Source organism: Chelon labrosus, assembly GCF_963514085.1.
Source record: "Chelon labrosus genome assembly, chromosome: 23".
In the NCBI taxonomy this organism is placed as follows: Eukaryota; Metazoa; Chordata; class Actinopteri; order Mugiliformes; family Mugilidae; genus Chelon; species Chelon labrosus.
Genome location: NC_140356.1, coordinates 20,513,564 through 20,534,483, shown reverse-complemented (window position 1 = coordinate 20,534,483; position 20,920 = coordinate 20,513,564). Strand labels below are relative to the sequence as shown.

General features: G+C 44.6%; 2 protein-coding genes across 2 annotated transcripts; one reads left to right on the top strand and one right to left on the bottom strand.

Moving 5' to 3' along the window:
- Positions 1 to 526: 526 nt before the first annotated feature.
- Positions 527 to 5,410, top strand: nots (nothepsin; the record flags this gene model as incomplete). The annotated part of the gene is made up of 9 exons (XM_084573107.1): positions 527 to 582; positions 1,595 to 1,775; positions 2,590 to 2,707; positions 3,019 to 3,137; positions 3,337 to 3,536; positions 4,284 to 4,409; positions 4,496 to 4,640; positions 4,915 to 5,013; positions 5,140 to 5,410. 9 exons carry the CDS (start codon positions 527 to 529, stop codon positions 5,314 to 5,316), a joined length of 1,221 nt encoding a protein of 406 aa, XP_084429233.1. The 3' UTR covers positions 5,317 to 5,410.
- A 285-nt stretch (positions 5,411 to 5,695) lies between these two features.
- On the bottom strand, positions 5,696 to 19,899 carry LOC311508672 (bestrophin-3-like). The gene is made up of 13 exons (XM_084573575.1): positions 18,784 to 19,899; positions 17,677 to 17,771; positions 15,981 to 16,068; positions 15,485 to 15,630; positions 14,170 to 14,324; positions 13,817 to 13,894; positions 13,513 to 13,665; positions 13,060 to 13,140; positions 7,660 to 7,811; positions 7,322 to 7,412; positions 6,962 to 7,080; positions 6,623 to 6,877; positions 5,696 to 6,507 (listed from the first exon to the last, which is right to left on the bottom strand). Exons 1-13 carry the CDS (start codon positions 18,933 to 18,935, stop codon positions 6,126 to 6,128), a joined length of 1,947 nt encoding a protein of 648 aa, XP_084429701.1. The 5' UTR covers positions 18,936 to 19,899; the 3' UTR covers positions 5,696 to 6,125.
- Positions 19,900 to 20,920: the final 1,021 nt, after the last annotated feature.

The following is a 20,920-nucleotide window of genomic DNA, read 5'->3' as shown; positions in this document are numbered from 1 at the left end:
ACCTGAGAGAGTCAACAGACGGACGTTTGTCAACCAGAGTCCAAACACACTGAGCTGTCGCCAAACAGGAAACTGTTTTCTAATAATTATTAGTTTAAAATCGTGACATTTTCTTCTAAATATATGATGATGTTGAGAATTCAGAAACTCAAAGTGGCAAAACCTGAATAGACTTTATTATAATAAAGACTTAATTGATCCCTGAGAAGAAATCTAGAGGACAAGTTAAAATAAAAAGATTATATTAAAGCTACAAGAAAGATTTACAGTACCAAACATTTATTCCCCAGACACTGCGTACAATGGTGCAAATTATTTTCTTTTAACCTTTGAAATAAAATGGATTTAATGCGTCGCCCTCGGTTGATTAAAATAATCTTTTCCTGTGGTATTTTAGTTTTGTTATGTTGGGGTGGACTTACTCTTGGTTTAAACCCGTCCAATCAGAGTCGTAGTTCACTCTGATAAATAAACTTCCTCAGCTCCTGCCAACCAGCAGAGTCCTGCTCTTGATCCAGGTACCGACATGTTCAGGCTCCTGTTTCTGTTGTTTCTGGCGTGGACCAGCTCGGCACTGGTCAGGTAGGACAAACAAATCAATACCTCTTAGTTAAATTAACTTTAATTATATCTATTACAGCTGCAGCCACTAGAGGGCTCCAAAATGAGGGCTTGTTTCAAACTTTTTATTATTTGTCAGTAAGTTTTAGAAGACATGATATATGGATTTGTTTTTACTTTAATGAGGCATAGACTGTATATAAAGATGGACGCTCCCCCTGGTGGTTGGCTGCAGTATAGGTCATAGGCTCCTCCCCCTCCATGTTAGTGGTGTTTAGGATCATTTTAGGTAGTAATATAGATAGATAGTAATATAATGTTGATGAATGTTCAATTGTTTTGAGTTTTGTTTTAGTTATTTGACGCTATAGAAACGGGATGTGACATAATGGCGACGACCAGTTGCCATGCCAACTGCTCCATAAAGTGGTCCCGTGAGACTGTGAGAAAAAAAAATATATATCATTCCAGTGTATAATCCAACATCTCCTTGTAACTGGCGGAGGTAGAACAGAGCGTAGTATTAATTAATGAAAACGTGAGTGAGTCTGGAGGAAGTGTGGGCGGGGCATCGAAAATAGTCCATATTTATATACAGTCTATGGTTCCTCGCCAGACCAAGACCAAGCTGCTCTGGAGTCTCTCTGTTGGTAACTGATTCTGCTCCTGCAAAGATCTGACGGACCAATTAGATCGTTTGTGGGCGGAGCTTAATGTGAAGATGGACAAAGGAGTAGCAGTAAACAATAAAATATCTGCTGTTAAGGAATCGAGATGTTTAGAGTACTCTACTGTTTGTTGTAACATATCTTGATAGGAAATAAATTTTAAGAACAACGATTAAAGTTTTTGTTTAGAACATCACATGCTGTGATTGGTTGGAGGACTAACCAATCTTGTTCAGAGGTATTTTGTTTCGCTAGGCTAGCCTAGTCTTTGCTAAGCTACACATCAAACGGCTGAATTTCTCAAAGTGTTCAGATGTAATCGTGTTTTAAATGTCACCAAAGCTACTGAAATGTCACAACCCTAGGGTCCCTCTCAGGCGGGCGCGCTCGATTCGCGCCAGGCTGCGAGCCGACGGCCTGCTCGAGGAGTTCCTGAAGGTGCATCGGCCCGACATGTTCAACCGCCGCTACGCTCAGTGCTTCCCGCCCGGCACGCCATCGCTGAGGCTCGGACGCACCAGCGAGAAGATCTACAACTTCATGGACGTAAGAAAAGCAAGAGTTAGAGGCTGCTGGCTCAAATCCCACAGATGCTCGGGAAGGTTCATGCTTCATCTAAAAAAACAAAAACCACAACCTCAAACAGACCTCTACTCACTTCATAAACAGATGGAGAATTTGTTATTGTTAAATAATCATTTGATTTTAAGGAAGTATCATGCCACAGGGTTGAGGTAAAATCACTGGTGCTGTTATTCTTCATATCACCACTAGATGGCGCCAACACAAGACATTTTTAATCTCTAACTCTTATCTAATTATCTCCTACTGTTCTCTAAATAGTAGTGAATGTTTCTTTTGCAGATTTTCCAGAGATTTGTGCGACATTTGGGGAAAAACCCATCAAGTGTCATACTAGATATCACCGCTAGATGGCGACAACATATAATATTTTTTATTCCAACATTTATAGGCACTAAAATAAAAATGAGCTTAGCATAAGAGGGTTTGATGATGACAAACATTTAGATTTGCTTGAAAGGTTTAATCTATTAATTTAGTTCCACCTGCTGTTTTGACCATTTCCTAATTAACAGGAATTATTTTACGTTTTTTTTAATTCATGTTTTGTGCCACTGCATTTGTAGGAATTCATGATATCACCACTGGGTGGCGCCAAATTCAAAAATTCTAAATTTTTATTTTACACCAGCTGGACTAAATATGCCAAGAAAAGTGAAAAACAAACCAACCAAAAGTCTTATAGTTTTGTTATAGCATGCTAAATGCTAGTGGCCATGAAATATGTGACGTACCCCGTGTTGTTGTTTTTTATAAATTGAAACGCTTTGTGTGTCAGGCTCAGTATTATGGTGAAATCAGTTTGGGGTCTCCGGAGCAGAACTTCTCGGTGGTTTTTGACACTGGATCGGCCGACCTCTGGGTGCCGTCGTCCTACTGCGTCAGCGAGGCCTGTGGTACCCCAACACACAATACACACAGCACCGCACAACACTACACAACACAAGTGTATGTTTGAGGGTTGTGTTTGTGGGGTCAGGACAGCATGACTCTAGTTTAGTTTGTTCCGAGTAATGATAAGAACCTCAAGGTCTCTGGACTGAAATCTGTTCACACACTTAAAAACATTTGTAAATAATTAAAATTTAGGATAAAGACTTGGTTTAAGGTTCATATAAGATGAGCTTTAGGCTTGAGGTGAGATTCAATCTCCAGAAAATGACTGTTAGTCCAAGTGTTGTCTTCTAAAGACTGTGTGTGTTGACAGCACTTCACAGGCGTTTCAAGGCGTTTGAGTCGAGCTCGTTCCATCACGATGGTCGAATGTTTGGGATTCACTATGGATCAGGACACCTGCTGGGAGTGATGGCAAGAGACACATTAAAGGTCCAACATCTTTAAAAAGATCAACATTCTGGGTTATTCTGAGTTAATCCTGAAACTGTTTTACCAGATTCTGATAAAGATTTCAACAACAAAGTGTTTTAAATTCATTCATGCCGTCCAACGAGTGTCATTATAGGTTGAAGAGGTGATTAGAGAAGATGAACTCTGTGTCCTAATAGAGTGTCACTGTTTGTTCCAGATTGGGGGTCTGACCACCTTGAACCAAGAGTTTGGGGAGTCTGTGTACGAACCCGGTGCAGCATTCGTAATGGCCAAGTTTGACGGCGTTCTGGGAATGGGTTACCGATCCCTTGCCGAGATCCTCGGGAACCCTGTGTTTGACAACATGGTGGCGCAGAAGATTGTGGACGAGCCGGTGTTCTCCTTCTACCTCAGCAGGTGCTGAGCAGGTGCTTAGGGGTGCAGTGGAAGGAGGAGCATTATGTGTTACGACCCGGTTTCATACTTTTGGACAAAGGACTATTCCCAAACATTATCCTCCAGATCCTCCATTAGACCTTTATGAATTATGAAGATTGACAGAGTTATGAGAGTTTAGGGGGTTTGAGGCAAGTCCTGGGGCGTCTCAAAGGGTTTCCCCATGTTTCATGAGTGTCCAGGACAATTAAAGGTCTTCCTGGTGTCTTTCAATTTCAAGGGTCCAGAAGGAGTACTTTTGAGTTCTCAGGGTGCTTCGGATTTTCCCTAAGCCTTTGAGGTACAATTATACTGAATTAAATTTTAAGCTTTTCTTCTGTGGATCTAGGGGTGTCCACTAAGCGTCAATGGCGAGAGTATCCAGAAGGAGCTGTCTTTGAGACCCTTCTGTGCTTTGGTTTTCAAAAGTGTTTTATTGTCTAAATGTTTGACTCCGGGCATTTCACGTGGCTGCGATTGAGGTCGTAGAGGAAGTTATCCATTAAGCAATCACAGGGTTAGCTGTTTAATACCCAGCCCCTCCACTTTTCAAAGTGTTCTTGGGCAAGACACTGAAACCAAAGTTGCTCAAAATGGCAGGCAAGCGAACCAGATGTCACCAGTCAGAGATGGATTCAGAAACCTAAGTGATGTGAAGGAATGTTTGGAATCATTTACTTAAAAAAACAGATTGCAAACTTGACTGGAGTGTAATCTTTGTCCCTGCAGGAGAACAAGTAGTGCCGACCCGGAAGGAGAACTGACGCTAGGCGGAAGCAACGAGGCATTGTACACCGGACCACTCAACTGGTTGCCCGTCTCTGCTAAGGGATACTGGCAGATTAAGATGGACGGGTAATTATTTCTTTGGTGGTCTTTGGCAACCACGTGAAACACCTTTGTTGTGTGCGGTTAATAAATAGTGTTGAGGTTTGTTTCAGTGTGGCAGTGCAGGGTGTGAGCTCATTTTGTCCTCGTGGATGCCAGGCCATCATTGATACTGGAACGTCCCTCATCGCTGGTCCAACAAGTGACATCCTTAGTCTCCAGCAACTGATTGGAGCAACACCCACAAACATCGGAGAGGTTGGACACAATCTAATAATTCACATACTAGCTGATTAATGATTGCATATCCAGTGGGCTACTGAGATGACCATGTGAAACAATAATTAGGCTCAGTTAGCGAGTAAGAGATCACGTTAGCATCTTTGAGTCACCCGTTGTTTTACCAGCAGACAAATTAGATGCTGGATTCAACACAAACTTTTTTTGGGGCAACTCTGTTGACTCTACAGCTACGACTTTTGTTGAAATTTTTTCATGTGTTGACATCCAATCTTACTGGTGTGTGTTTCAGTTTCTTATCGACTGTGTCAGGTTGTCCAGTTTGCCTCAAGTGACTTTCATCCTGGGTGGAAAAGAATACACACTCACTTCTGAGCACTACATTAGGAAGGTGAGCTCTGTTTTCTTTGGCTTGTCACTAGCAAGTGTCTGTGGTAAAATATTTGGAAGAATACTGATTTGTCTCGATCTTTTTTTAAAAAAACTAGCCACCTCTTTTTCTGTTTGTCGCCATCAGGAGATGCTTGGAAACCAGGAGTTGTGTTTCAGTGGTTTCCAGGCAGTGGACATCCTTTCTCCAGAAGGCCCTCTGTGGATTCTGGGAGATGTATTTCTGACAGAGTACTACACCGTGTTCGACAAAGGACAGGACCGGGTCGGCTTTGCTCCTGCTAGACACCAGTCTAAACAATAACCCATCGGTTATTATTAGCTGACAGCTGCATGGTCAATAAATAATGTAAAATTAAAACGCAATTTGTTTAAATTCTTGATGAGATAACTAATAGTACTTGTTAGCAGTGTTGGTCTGTGATCTTAAACTACCGTCGCTAACTGATAAATTCTGCTAAACAGAGTAAAAACATTTGTCATTGTTTGTGACCCAGCAACAAATCCAAGTCAACCTTTTATTTGAAAAAGTAGGTTCAGCAGCAGCAACAGATAGTGTACATTCATGTCTTCAGTTACATTCACAAAAACAAACAGAAATCACATGAAGACATAAGATTTTGTTTTTAACAAACCCCGAGAACCAGTTCCTTGGTGAATGCTGCAGATCCTGCGATGGCCAGTAGATGGCGTTGGAGAATAACCTGATTTTACTGAAGTACTGATGGAAATCCTACAACTGTCCTCCAGAAAGTAAACACAGATTATTTTTGCAACAAATACAGCACCAGTAGCGTGTTTCACATGTCCTAATGTGCGTTGAGATTCCTGAACGGTGGCTGTTGTTCTTCCCATTTTAAAGACATTTTAGGGTTAAAGTATAAGAAAGCTGTATGTCCTGATGTACGGTATTTCCTGTTAATGTATGATCGGGTCATACTAACGTGGCTCTCTATGACCCTGTTGTACCAATTCTGGTAAACAAGGTGTTACAGAACAGCGGCAGTGCAGCTCTTTATGTGATTCATTTCAAACATTCAGTCACTGAAGTTTAGCCCAGATGTTGTTGTCAGCTTCGAGGTCGGTTCTGTTTGGTCTGACTGTGACTTGTTATCATTTCTTTTCCAAACACTGTTGCTGGGTGTTGGTGTTTTTGATCTCTTCTCTGTTGTCAGTTCCTTCCTTCTCATTGCCCTCAGTTCCTGCTGTTCCCTGGAAGTCATGATTGTAATCTGGCTCGGGGATCTGCAGAGTGTCTGGGGTTGGTCCTGGCGATCGCCGGGAGTGGAACCGGGCCAGGCCTCGCCTCCGCCGGCCCAGGGCCTTGGGACTCGGCAGGCTGCGCACCGAAGCCTTGGAGTTCTGTCTGGAGAACTGGAGTGAGAACTGCCGTCCCCGTGGTCGGGTTGGGCGTTGACCCTGGATGTTGCATGTCGTCCAACGAAATTCTTTGGGTCCCAGTTGAGTTGGGGAATAACAAACTGCGTAGCCAGTCCTAGGAATTAAAAAAGAGGATCACACCAGAATGGAAAGTTAACGGTAAAATTCATATCTTATAACATTTCATTATGGGCAGTAGAAATATAAAGGGCTGGAAGTTGACTAATCACCGCGGGGTTTCTGAGCCAGGAGCCTCCTCAGTGGGCGAGAGATCGAAGCCATTCTGAGGTTTGCAGCAAGAGTCCAGATTGTGACAGACATCACCAAACAACGGTGGACTGATGACAAGCCGGGGGAAAACAGGCGAGCTTTCAGGGGAGGCTGGGTTGCTGCTGACCTCCCTTAAGGTGGACAGGGTGTCCACAGAAGGCGGGGGCATGGCCAAGGAAGAAGGTTGAGCCATGTGCTCTGGACCTAGATTGACCCTGCATAGATTTAAAAATAAAAAAGTTTCTGAAACAACTGACATAAAACATGACGGATCAGTCGTACAGGTAACACTTTAAAACCTTAAGTCTGGGAAGAAGCTGCCAGTTGCGTCACTGCTGTGTCGTTTGAAGATGGGCCGAGGAGGTCGGAGGTCAGGAGGCTCCTGAACACTAAGCAGCCGGCGGACTCGACCCAGGACCTGCAAATGATTCATCTCCAGTTAAAGTCTGATGGTTTATCAGTAAAGATCTGCGTTGTTATTGAACTAATTTTGTTATAGCATAAATCAACGTTGCTGGATGACAAATTAACAGTTTAGTGTCTACAGTGTGTTCACACCCAAAAGTACTTGTGTCTTCCCAGGTTGGTAAAAGGTCTAATGAATGATTTGGTATCTAACCTCAACACTTTGGCAGAGGTTATAAAAACTGTTGCTATACCGACTCTTGGCGCCGAGTCAATGTACAGTCCTGTTGACGTTGACGACTGTCGACAACTTCAACATCATCAAACTGCAGGATGTCCGAGAGTCTGGAAGAGAGTCGTAGGAAACAGTTTTTAATTTTGGTAATGAAAGTACATAACTACTGAAAAAACAGTGTAATAATGTTGAGGAGGAGAGCGCCCTCTGGCGGTTTATAGCTGTAGTGCAGCGGTTTCATTTCTACCTCCCTATCCAAGAGTCTCACAACAACCAATCAGAGCTAGTGTTCAACCAGTGAACTTTCTTATAAGGAATCAGTCTCTGTGTGATGCGTAGATGTGTTTGTATGTTGACCCCATGTCGGTGGTGGAGCCGAGGAACGAAGGGATGCAGTAGTCCGCAGCAGCCAGCGTGTACGGCGGCCGAGCATCGCAGTCGTTCCAGTACATGTCTTTGGTCATATGAGGCATGTTCATGTGCATCTCGTCTACGGCCAGCAGAGACACCTGAAAGTGAACAGGAAGTAAACAGGAAGTGGTGAAAAGAAAAGGGTGTTTAGTGTGACTTCTGTTTTTGAGAAAGATTCAATGAAAGCTTCATAGAGACCACCCTGAGACTACATTCGGTTTATACTTGCTTACATGTAGTAGTATTTAGGTTTGGCATTCCTACAAATATTTAATAATGTGTTTATTAATTGTTTATTAATGCTTTATTAATTATGACTTTCATATTTAATCCATGTACTCATCAGAGTCTGTATTAGTCCAGTTCTTGACTCTTGATAAATAAACCACCATATTAATTCTAAGTATAATATACCTTCATGTCACCAGCGGCAGCACTGAGCTAACAAATTTTATACTTTTGGAAATTCAAAATATCTGATTTTGAATTAATTTGTAAAATTGTCTTAAAACTGGCAGTAGTCTCCATTTTAGTATTTACACGACTGTTACGGCCTGTGGGCCGATTTCTTTCATTTGAGTGTGTGTTGCTGCGGTGCTGTTCTCTCTCTCTCCAGGTGGATGCCACTCCCCCGGTTCACAGTAGTTTCCAATCCCCTAATCAGCAGCCAGAGTTTAAAAGGAGAAGAGAACAGCACTTGGTCGGTTGGGACACACTCTGGTTGCGACACAGTGCGGCATGGCTGCGGTGGTGAGATTGTTCCTGTTTTGGCTGTTCCTGTCTTTTGATTACCCTTCAGTGGAAAGGTGTGTGTGGTACGTGCTAAACTGTTAGCATTGTGTTTTTGTTTTGTTTGTTTTGTCCTGGTTCCTGTGGAAGGCCAGCGTTTTCAGTTTGTTTAACCGTGCAGTTCCTTTTGCAGGCCAGCGGTTTTGGATTCACCCTGATTTTGCCATTTTCTAATAAACGCCTTATTTTTGTTTGCCCATAAAACTGTCTCTTTCTCATCTTTCCGTGATCAATCCTGGGAACGTTTTCTTTTGTTACTCCCCTCATCCCCTGTAGCACGGGGTCGTAACAAAGTGGGGGCTCGTCCGGGATCGATCACCTCTGTGGAAGAGGGTAAAGAGACGCCTGTGGGTCCTTGTTTCTTTAGTTTTTTTTCCCTCTCCCTCCCTGTGTGTCAATGCATCCCTGGAAAGTGTAGGCGGGTGTTCAGCTGGGCTGTTTGCAGCTCTTCCATCGGGCACCCATTTTTTATTTTGCCTTTGTTATTTTCGGGGTAACCCTGGGTGGGGAGACCATTCCCTGTCGGGGGTAGGCCTCTCAGAGCTCCTGCTGCTGAGGCTTTGGCCTTTAAAGCTGCCCCGAGCCCGGCACGCCCCCGAAGACTAGTTGGTAGGGCTAGCTAGCTTCTAGTAGGTAGGGTCCAGGGAAGCGTGGTGCACAGGTGAGTGGACTTTGATATAGATTGTTTGTTTGATTGGTGTGCAGCTGGGTGTTAGTGTGTTTGCATTATGTTCAGCTTGGAGGCTTTTGGCGCTGCTCCAACGTGGGAGCAGCTTGATGAGTGTCGTAAATGTGATTTGTTGGAAATTGCGGCATAGTATGGGGTTGCGGTGGCTAGCTCCCTTAAAAAAGCTGAGCTGAAAGCCGTGGTGATGGAAGCTCTGGTGGCTGAGGGGGTCCTCAGCAGGTTTTCACCGGCCGCAACTGCAGCTGGGGTTGTAAGCCCCCCACCGTCTCCAGTGGAGGCGCAACCGGCTGGTGGCACACCGGGCTCGCGCCGAGTGGTGGAGGAAAAAACATTCACATTGCCGCAGTTTGACCCATTATCAGTGGAGTCCTCTCCTGGCTCCAGATTAGACGCCCGGTTGAGGGTGCGCCTTGCCCGCCTCCAGTTGGAGAGGGGGGAGCGAGAACGGGAGTTTCAGCTCCGCAGGGAGCTGAAACTCAAGAAGCTCGAGGCAGAGACAGCTATTAGGATGCGCCAGTTGGAGCTGCAGGCTGGTTCCAGGCCTGCCGAAATGGTGTCGCCGCCCACTTCGGTGGGGTTTGATGTTGGGAAGAATATACCTTTGGTCCCCATCTTTAGGGAGGCGGAGATTGACACATACTTTGGTGCCTTTGAGCGCATAGCCACTGCACTAGGCTGGCCGCCGGAGGTGTGGGCAATTTTAGTTCAGTGTTGTTTAAGTGGTAAGGCGCAGGAGGCCTGTGCTTCCCTGTCCGCGGCCGACAGCCTCATTTATGAGAAGCTCAAGTCTGCTGTCCTGAGAGCATATGAGCTGGTGCCCGAAGCGTACCGGCAACGGTTCCGTGGGCTTAAGAAAAGCTCTGGTCAGACTTACACTGACTTAGCCAGAGAGAAGGGGCTATTGTTTGACCGATGGTGTGCAGCATGTGATGTCAGGGACATGGCCACCATGCGGGAGTTGGTTTTAGTGGAAGACTTTAAGACCTGCCTCCCAGAGCGCATGGTCACCTACCTTAATGAACAGAAGGTCTCTACATTGCAACAGGCTGCCGTTCTAGCTGATGAGTTCCTTTTAACACACAAAACCAGCTTTGCCCGGCAGGATGCGCCTTCCACCCACAGCCCCTTTCCCAAGGCTGGTAGTTCACCTGGGCCTCACGCCATCCCGTGCTTTCCAACACAGAAACAAAAGGAGCAGAGGCAGTGTTTTTACTGCCATAAGCCTGGCCACCTGGTGGCAGACTGTGACGCGCTCAGGCGTAGTCAGCAGGGGGCTGTAGTGAAGCAGCCAAAAAGTGTGGTGGCGTTGATTAAGACAGTGACGGCCCCAGGTAACCAGCGTCCCGTTCCAACAGAGCTGGATGAACGTTTTAAACCGTTTGTCTCAAGCGGATTTGTGTCACTCACGGGGAAGGTGGAGGACCAGCATCCCGTCACCATCTTACGTCACATGGGAGGCTCAAAGTCCCTTCTGCTCTCCTCAGTTCTGCCTTTGGGGGATGCATCGGCGTGTGGTGCTACACAGTAGTCAGGGGGATTGGCATGAGCTTCGTGCCTGCTCCTCTCCATAGAGTCCATGCGCGTTCCAAACTAGTAACTGTTTTTTTCTCTGTTGCTGTGTGTTCCTCTTTTCCGGTTGAGGGAATTGATTTTATTATGGGCAATGATCTGGCCGGTGGGAAAGTGTACCCCACACCGGAGGTTGTGAGCGTACCCATTTTTGACTCTGAGCCGGATGTGTTGGATAAAGATGTGTTCAGTGTGAGTGTCCTCACCCGAGCTCAGGCCCATGATCGGGGTGAAGAGGTAAATTTATCAGACTCTGTGTTCGCAGCTGCCTTGTCGGAGGACAAGCTGCCCTCTGCTGGTGTGCCAGAGTGTGAGGCGGAGAAGCCTAGAGAGGCAGGGGAGGCGGCTATGGCGCCCGATGTGGCGGTGCCATTGAGCCGCGATGCGCTCATGCAAGCTCAGAAGTCTGACTCTTCTTTGGCACGGTGTTTCTCTGCTGCGGTGGCGGAGGGAGACGTGACACTGGATGGCAGACCGGTATATCTGCTTAGGGATGGTCTATTGGTGCGTAGGTGGGTCCCGCGGCTGGGAGCTGCAGGCGAGGACTGGGATTGTGTGCATCAGGTGGTGATTCCAGCTAGTTGCAGGCAGCAAGTACTCACACTGGCGCACGACCATCCCTGGTCGGGTCATCTGGGGGTGACAAAAACTTATGACAGAATATTGAGGCATTTCTTTTGGCCGGGGTTAAAAACGGATGTGGCGCGGTTTTGCAGGACCTGTCATACCTGTCAGATGGTTGGAAAGCCGAATCAGAAAGTTCCTCCAGCCCCGCTGCATCCCATTCCAGCTGTCGTGCCCCCTTTGAGCATGTTATTGTGGATTGTGTTGGCCCTTTGCCAAAGACAAAATCTGGAAACCAGTTCTTGTTAACAGTGATGTGTGTGGCAACTCGTTTTCCTGAAGCCATCCCACTAAGGAAGATCACTGCGTCGGCCATTTGTAAAGCTTTGATTAGGTTCTTTACCACCTTTGGTTTGCCTCGTGTGGTACAGACGGACCAAGGCACGAACTTCATGTCCAAGGCTTTTAAACAGATGCTGCAGTCCCTGGGAGCATCTCACTTGGTGAGCAGTGCGTATCACCCAGAGTCTCAGGGGGCGGTAGAGCGCTGGCATCAAACTTTAAAAGCCATGCTACAGAAGTACTGTCATGAGACGGGTAAAGAGTGGGATGAGGGGCTGCCATTTATGGTCTTTGCTATTAGAGATGCCAGGCAGGAATCTCTTGGAATCAAAACCAGCGCCTCATGCGCTGGGCCTTGTCGGCGAAGAGTTACCCCATTGAAATGCGGCACAAGTGTGGTGTTGACAACGTCATAGCTGATGCCCTTTCTCGTGCATAGAGCAACAGGTAGTATGGCTATTTGGTGAATATGGTGGTAACCCTGATATTAATAGGTGGTAGCTCTTTTCTTTTTCTCACAAGTCAAGGCTTGTGTTTTATGGGTGGGGGTGTTACGGCCTGTGGGCCGATTTATTTAATTTGTGTGTTGCTGCGGTGCCTCTCTCGCTCTCTCGCTCTCCAGGTGGATGCCACTCCCCCGGTTCACAGTAGTTTCCAATCCCCTAATCAGCAGCCAGAGTTTAAAAGGAGAAGAGAACAGCACTCTGGTCGGTTGGGACACACTCTGGTTGCGACACAGTGCGGCATGGCTGCGGTGGTGAGATTGTTCCTGTCTTTTGATTACCCTTCAGTGGAAAGGTGTGTGTGGTACGTGCTAAACTGTTAGCAGTGTGTTTTTGGTTTGTTTGTTTTGTCCTGGTTCCTGTGGAAGGCCAGCGTTTTCAGTTTGTTTAACCGTGCAGTTCCTTTTGCAGGCCAGCGGTTTTGGATTCACCCTGATTTTGCCATTTTCTAATAAACGCCTTATTTTTGTTTGCCCAGAAACCTGTCTTTGTCTTATCTTTCCGTGATCAATCCTGGGAACATTTTCTTTGTTACTCCCCTCATCCCCTGTAGCACGGGGTCGTAACAACCACAATAAATGAATCCGCTGTATCAGCAGCTCCCCCCTCCGCTGCTACTGGCTGTCAAATTTATGTTTAGCTTGACCTTAAAGCGACTTCATGCACTGTGTGATAAAAATAAAGTGTCAGGAAACGTTCCAGGATATATTTCTGTCCATCTTGTGCTCGTGACAATCATGCTGTCAGCCCTTTCCCATTATTCAAGCCAGACTGTGTTCGACAAACGCCTAAAAACAACGTATAGTTCTTAGAAAGTTTTTTAATATAATCTAGTTTTGTCTGAGCTCAGAGACTGGACTGTAAAACCTGTAGATATCAGCTGCTGCTGACCTGAAGGTTCCTGTCGATGATCCAATTAGCCTCAAAGTCGTCGTCGTCCTCTCCAAACGGGTTGATCAGCTGCTCTGCTACCTGACAACAAGAGATCACATCTGGAATTCAGTCGAGCTGCAGAAAAGATGTGAATGAAACTGAAGACAAAGCTAGTTCACTGACAATGAATGTAATAAATAAACTTATACGTTGAATCCTGCGTTTTATTGATGGTTGAACTGGATTTCTTTTTCCAAGACTTCTATAACTCACTGTACAGTCGTTAACTCGTCAATAACTAACCAACCAACCAATCGACCTACCTACCCACCCACCTACCTAACGACCTATCTAATTACCCACTCAGCCAACCAATCAACCAACCAACCGGCCTACCCACCCACCTACCTACCTACACACTAATGAGCAATTTTGTTGATGTCAAGACACCAGAAGAAGAAGTTGTCTGACCTTCAGCCAGCCGGAGTAGAAGAAGAACTGCAGCAGGGTGAAGACAGGGACATAAAGGTCGAGGTCGTGACCCTGGTAACCCTTGGTGGGGTCGAGAAACTGTCGGCCAATGAGACATGCGAAGAAAAAGGTGTAGACAGCGAGAGTGACGACCTGAAGAAAGAGATGGATAGAAAAATGAACTGTAACTCCCTCCCACACAGAGAGAGCTCTGATTGGGTTACAGTAATGTTTACTGATGAGATTACATCCACTTTAAACATGTTACTGAGACAGATATGAGACAAGGAGGACAGAGACAGACCTGGGTATAAACCAGCGGGATGCCGACCCAGTCGTAGCCGAAAAGAGTCGAACACCAAGTCCTGAACATGTTCATCTCCTAAATACAGGGATGAAACACAGGCTGTTTTTAAGTTGTTTTAACATCTAACTGCTTTGGATTTCTGTAACCGAAGAGGCTGATTGGAAAAAGACTCTGGGACTCTGTTCTGGGAATAAACCGGGTTTCACATTACTCACTGCTAATGTCTGGTTAATGTGGTCACAGATCAACAAGAGCTTCAGTTATGAAGCCTAAAAGCCATTTTCTCTGTAATAGAATATGAATTTCTTCGCCCTCTAACGGCCACAACATTAAATACAAAGTGTAAATACACTGAGAATATTCTGCAGGTCGATGCTGTCTTGGATGCGTCCTTCCTGCCGAGCTTTGGACGCCAGGTTGGAGAACCAGACGACGGGAATCCAGTACTTCAGGTGAGGAGAGCGGATGTTCTCAAACACCTTCCTCTCCTCTGGAGTCATGAAACCTACAGGTAGAGGCACAGATCGTTGAATAGTAGATGATAAGTGTCCAGGTGTCAGTAGACAACAATGCTTTGTGACACCCAGGGCTGCAACGACCTGACTACTTTTATCCAGTAGAGGGCAGTCATACAACCAGTAACTCAAATCTGCATCAATCCCAAAAGAAGAAGAAGTATCTGGATCAAGGTTCAGTCTGATTATTGGTTGGTAGTCAGAACCTCCTGGAGACTCCAGAGCAGATGCTAATGTAGATGCTAATGGCTAGCATGGGAGCTTGCATGTTGTTTCTGCTCATATAGACGTCTAAAACTGAAACCAGGTAGATTTGCATCAACGTTCTGCTCTAGGTGGATGTTAGCAACCTTTAGCAGTCGTTAGCATCACAGCATGAAGGTTGTTGGTTCTAATCTGCTGGCCGGCTGGGGTCTTTCTACGTGTTCATTCATACTAACATGACTGTTAGGGTCATGTTAGTATGAATGGTGACTCTCTACGCGACTTTAACGTTACAGCACAAGTCATTGAAGTTAAATCATACTCAGTATTTGCTAGTGTTGTAGTACTCGAGACCGGTCTTGGTCTCGAGACCGGTCTCGCCCCCTCAAAGTCTTGGTCTGGTCTTGGTCTTGGTATACTCTGGTCTTGGTTTTGACTCGGTCTCGGGTTAGGTGGTCTTGACTACAACACTAGTATTTGCTAATTAATGAGAAAATACATCACAATTAATTACACTTAATAACTCTGGACTTTTGTTGAATAAAATCTTTTGGTAAGAATTGTTTGTTGCAGCCCTAGTGACAGCTATTGTTCTCTAGGACCTGATGATGTTGTGAACAGGTCTATTTTAACCCAAACTCAGACTGGTTTGTTCTCTAAACCAGACAGAACTGTGACTTGTTCAGACACAAACCCCGGCCTTGGGTTTCACCTGTTCACCCAAACAAACCATGTAAACAGGCGCCAGAATCAGACACACTGCTGCCCTACCATCTTGCTCTAATTGGCTGATAACAAGCTAATCCCTAGGGCCGTATCAGCCAGTAGTTACAAGAGGAAGAGACAGAGCCGGGGAGGATCTGAACTCTGACTGACCTTTACCATTTCACTCGTACAAAACAAACACACGTAAACCAGACTTAGAGCTGTTCATTTATGCTCTAACCTGCCTCGACCACGTGGTCCATGGTCGGGAATCGTTTGCAGACGGCGGTGCTGACGGAGCGGAAGATGAGCAGCGACGTCAGGTTAACGTAGCGCATCAGCGTCCGTCGCAGCAAGCGGCCATATTCATCTTTACCTTGAACACAGCTGGAGGAAGACGAGAGGACGTGAATGATGTAGTGTCGTGTTCACAGTAAACACAGGACGACCACTGGTTTTCAAAGGATTTCAAAGGTGGCATAGAGTAGTTCACAAGGCCGCAGCTAAAGGTAGCTCGCTTAGCATCTTTAATTTTTGGAAAAGGACAATATTTATGAAGTTCCTGTCTCTGCCTGTAGTTCCTGTCTCTCCCTGTAGAGGCCAGTGTTTTCCATATTTCTCGTCTCTGCCTGTAGAGGACAGTGTTTCTATAGTTCCTGTCACTGTTAGTACTTCCTGTCTCTGCCTGTAGTTCCTGTCTCTGTCAGTAGAGGCCAGAATTGATCATTTGTTCCTACCTTGAGATGAGGAACATGAGTCTGTCAGGCCAGGGCAGGTTAACGAACTGATTCCACCATCGATTCACCACCAGAGTCACATAAAAACCTAGAACACGAACAAACAACGACAAAATTATCATCTGACGTTAGTTCAGGTAAATAAAAATAATAGTCTAATTCAGGATATAATCACTTCTTTACTGCACAACATGAGCAAACATTCATTGTACGCTGTCTGTGGTTTTCACAGATTAAACAAGTAAACCTGGTCACATCGTAGTGATGTCAACAAGGTTGCTGAAGGACACTGTCCAGTTGCGTCATGGGACATGTTTAGCTTCGGATTATTCCTTATTGGAAACTTGTCCCTCTTCCCAGCAACGTGTTCCAGTTCCTCCTCAGGGATCTTAGTGTTCTCAGGCCAAATAAGATAATTCTGTATAATTTCTCTAGAGTGTTCAAGGACTTCCTGATGAGATGTTCCTCCAGATGTTCCCCTAATTTGTCCCAGACACCCTAGGTACACTTATCTTGTATTTTAGATCGTATTTGGTATTTGTTGTATTATTACTAGCACCTTTTTTAAAATAACAGATTTGTGGACCCTGGGAACATCCTGGTACTGTGTGTGAATCTGGACACTGAACAGCAACACAAACACTCATCCTGCTTTTAGCTTTCTCTGCTGGTTAATGATCTGTTTCCATTAGCAGCCCTGCTAATGACGCAACCAAACACTCGGTGTGCTCTCTCCACAGACAGGAAGTAGAGTTTAGTCATATTTTAGTGTGAAAGATAAGATAATCCTACATGTACAGTAGTTTCCAAACACATCACTCATCTCTGACAGCGGTTTGAGCATTAAGCCGTGCTCCCAGAGGACGACTATTAACCGGACTCCTCCTGTGATTATTAATAATCACACTCACGTTGATTGTGTTCTTTAACCCCCCGTGAATCTCACAAGTCTCTAATGTGTAAACCACCAGGAGTGAAATCTGGGGAAGATAATTAGACTGATAATGAGACGGATAATGATGGTGTTATGTGAAGTGTTACTTCCACTGTTAGAAACCTGTTATGTAACTTTACACTCGTTCAGAATGTAAATCTTTGGGATTTTGGTGGGAAATGAGCTGAAAACACTGATTTGTTTTTTATTAAGGCTGTCAATAGATTAAAATATTTAAATTCCCCCTAAAGTACAGCTTGGGCAGAATGTGCAGAAGAACAGAATTTGCTTTAACTCATCTTTAATGTGTTAATTCAACTTGGATTCAGCTTGGATTTACAGGTAAATGTCCATTAAATCAAACAAGACAGAAATGTTTGTGGCTGTTTCTGTTGTTGTTCAGTTGAGCTGATTCTGGATTAAAGACTTTTATTCTAAGATGAACCTGTGGAGTAAGGGCTGAATCCAGCCTCAGCCTCAGCTACACCTTATTTTACAAAAATGTTAATATAAAATCTAAGAAAATGCTGTCCTGCCCTAAATCCGACTCCCAGGTGCTGCATCATAATGTCACTGAAGCAATAAGTGTTTATAATAAATTCATAATTAACTGCTCATCATTACATTTATTCATTGTAACAGTGAGAAACAGCACCACCATCAGGTCAGACAGGAAATTACGACATTTTTATTTTCTTTTTTATCACCAGAACATTGTAAAAGACGAGAAGACTAAAGCTTTCGACTTGTCAGTAAACCTACCCAGGACGAAGGTGACGGGGATTTGCTCTGCGTATTTGTCACAGTACATTGAAAGTTTCTCAAACAATCTCTTCTGATGGTCGGAGAGGACGAGCCTGGAGGACAAAGGACACGGTCTTTACAAACCAACAACTGTGAAATTCTTCTTCTGTCTCTAGTTCCTCTTCAGCTGCTTCGAGGCATTCTGTCTAAACGTTAAGCTGTAGTTCCTCTAACGGCCACTAGATGCTGCTCCCATCCTAGATGAATTGTTCTATTGGAAAGATGAAGAGTTAAATGGAAGATGTGCCAGTAGATGTTGTTAGTAAGACTTGTATGTGTGTGCTAGCTGTAAAATTAGCATTAGCACTTATTAGTCTAGTTAGTTTTCAAAATACAAACTTGAGAAAATCATTTCGTACACTTGTTAATGGAATGAACTGATTCTAAATGTAGCTCTGCAGCTGTTCCCACGAGTACTTTATGTAAATCTGTTGTCAGTCATGACGACATAAACCTTGTTCGTGTTCTGGCAAACATTTAACCTGCGGTTGCGACACTGGAAATCACGTTTAAGTTGCTGACATCAGCTCAAAGTCTGCGAGGCAACTGTTGGCGTATAGAAGCCACAGTAGCTAACGGTTAGCAAGCTAATGACCACATAATTCTAAATTATACATCTCGTGAACAAGGACCTCTCAGAAACCTTCGATTTACAAGATTGTGAATGCCACAGGAGGGCGCCATTCACCCATGAACACAGCAAAACTGCTGCCGTCTAGAAGCTACCCTAACCCTAACCCACAGCTAGCAAGCCAACATCCAGATAACTCAATGTAGGAAATACAACAGGTAATAAAAAATAAAAAAGGATTTGAAAGAGGAGTCAAATATGTCCCACTGGAAAACAGCATCAATTTACAACACGTTCTGAACATCTGGCCTAAAAACATCTCACCCCCATTCACACCTTGAGACCAAAGTCTTTGGACATTCATTGGAAACACAATCAAAACAGGTTGGATAAAACGTCTTCAAGCAACCCAGGAAGTCCAACAAGTTCTAGGGTTAGGATAAAGTAAAGTGTGACTGAGTTTCCCCAAGAAGACCGAAGTGTTAGTGCATGACCTGTACACGATGCTGAGGACGGTGTAAAGAAGAGCGAACAGGATGAACTCCCGGTACAGCAGCTTGTAGATGCTGCCCCTCCATCGCAGCAGCAGCCGGTGGAAACTGAAGAAGGTGGCGTTGGCGACTTTACTGGAATAAGTGACGGTCATCCTGACTGCTGTACAACCTGATAGCACCTCTACTCTCTAGTTTGGCATTATGAAGCTAAGCCGTCAAGCGTCGTCGTCTTTATTCCTCAGCACTGCGATTCATCTGGCTTCTCCTTTCCTGATTTGTTTTTGCCAAATGCCAACCATCCAACCACAGCCTCTCTCTCTCCCTCTCTCTCTCTCTCTCCCTCTCTGTTTCTCTCCCTCTCTTTCTCCCTGTTTCCCTCCACCATGATGCTGTCCAGTTGCCCAGTAATGCCAGGCAGCAGACACACACACTCTGTCCAGAGCTATATTGATGAGGCTGCGAGCTAAATGTAGTCATGTTTCAGCTGTGTGTGTGTGTGTGTGTGCTGGCGTAGATAGCATTGGAGGTAAACATGTATAAACAGAAACATGATGACAGAACAGTGACCGGGCATTTTTATTTAAGGTTGCACTTAATGTACAAAGTAGAAAAGACCATATAGAAACAGGACCAAGAAAGATTTGTATTTCTAAATAGAAGTTTTCTCTTTCATTTCTATTCAGTCAACGTTTGGTTTGTCTGCATCTAGTGGACGATAGGAGAACTGCAAGTTGAGCTACGACGTCTCCTATTAGCAGATTTAGGCCAACATTGCTAATAGGCTAAGAAGCTAGGAAGAGCTACTATCCGGTGAAAGGCTACGATATTAGGAAGCTGCTATTAGCTGGGAGCCTAAAAGCTAGGAGGAGCTAATATTAGCTGCAAAGCTAGGAAGCTAGGAAGAGCTACTATTAGCTGTGAGGCTAGGAAGCTAGGAAGAGCTCAACACAGATTAATAGAGCCAACGGTGTGGGACCCTGAAAGATCAAGGGCCACGGGGTTTTCTCATCTCGTCTCGTCTCATGGTCTTGTGTTGTCTTCTGCTGTTCTTTCAGAAGAATAATATTGTTGGAAGGTCCAGCAGGTGACTCAAAGCACACCACATCTTCTCTGACTTTTATCTTTGTCTGGTGAGAACGTTTGGTGATTTGTCATTAGGTTTAAGGCCAGCATTTATGTGAAACAAAACAAGAAGTATCAAAACCGAGTGTAACATTTCACAGCTAACCACAAGCTAGGTGTGCATCTTATGCTGACATCCTGTTTTTGTTCAAGTGTTTTTAATTTTTTAATTTTGTTTTGTGCAATGCACCTTCAGTTGTAGCTGTATAGGATATCATGTCATATCACATCTCATTTTATTTTATCTTGTCTTATTTTGTTGTATCTCATCTTGTCTTGTCTTGTCTCGTCTCGTCTCGTCTTGCCCTGTCTTATATCATCTCATCTCGTTTGGTCTGGTCTTATCTTATCTTGCCTGAACCTAAAGAATAAAACAAACCAGTGGTTGACAGATTATTGTGCTTTTATTGAAAATAAATCAATCTGTTGTCTTTGACAACTTTTATAGGTTTAATCATTGAGATAAGATCAAATCTTCTTCTTCATATGGTTCAGAGGAAGATGGTGATGATGGATGAGGACACCAGCAGGAGGAGGACGCTGGAACCAGTTGGTATTGCGTTGTTGCACAAGTCCTTCGCACAACAACTCTTAGTGGGTGCACAAATGTTTACACAGCCTTTAGTGACGAGACCTATAAGACATGATGGAAAAACCTCAGCTACAGCAACACTGACAGTCAACAATCAGTTCAGAAACATATCAACTCATCTGATGCACAGCTGCTGACGAACAACCTACCGCTCTCTTTGAGGGAGAAGCACAGGTTGATAACATCAGGACAGGTCATAGTATTGGTGCACTTTTCACGGCTGGAGCCCACACAGGAGTAACATTTTAATCCACACACTGTAAAGAAATATGGAAATATGAGCTGAGACATGAACATTGACACAGAAAACAGTTAAATGGTGATTTTAAATGTTCTGGTCCTCATTGTGGCTCAGGAGATTTCACAATAAGAAAACCTGAAAATGCTAAATGAGCTGATGAAAGGTCAAACTACAGAGAGGTT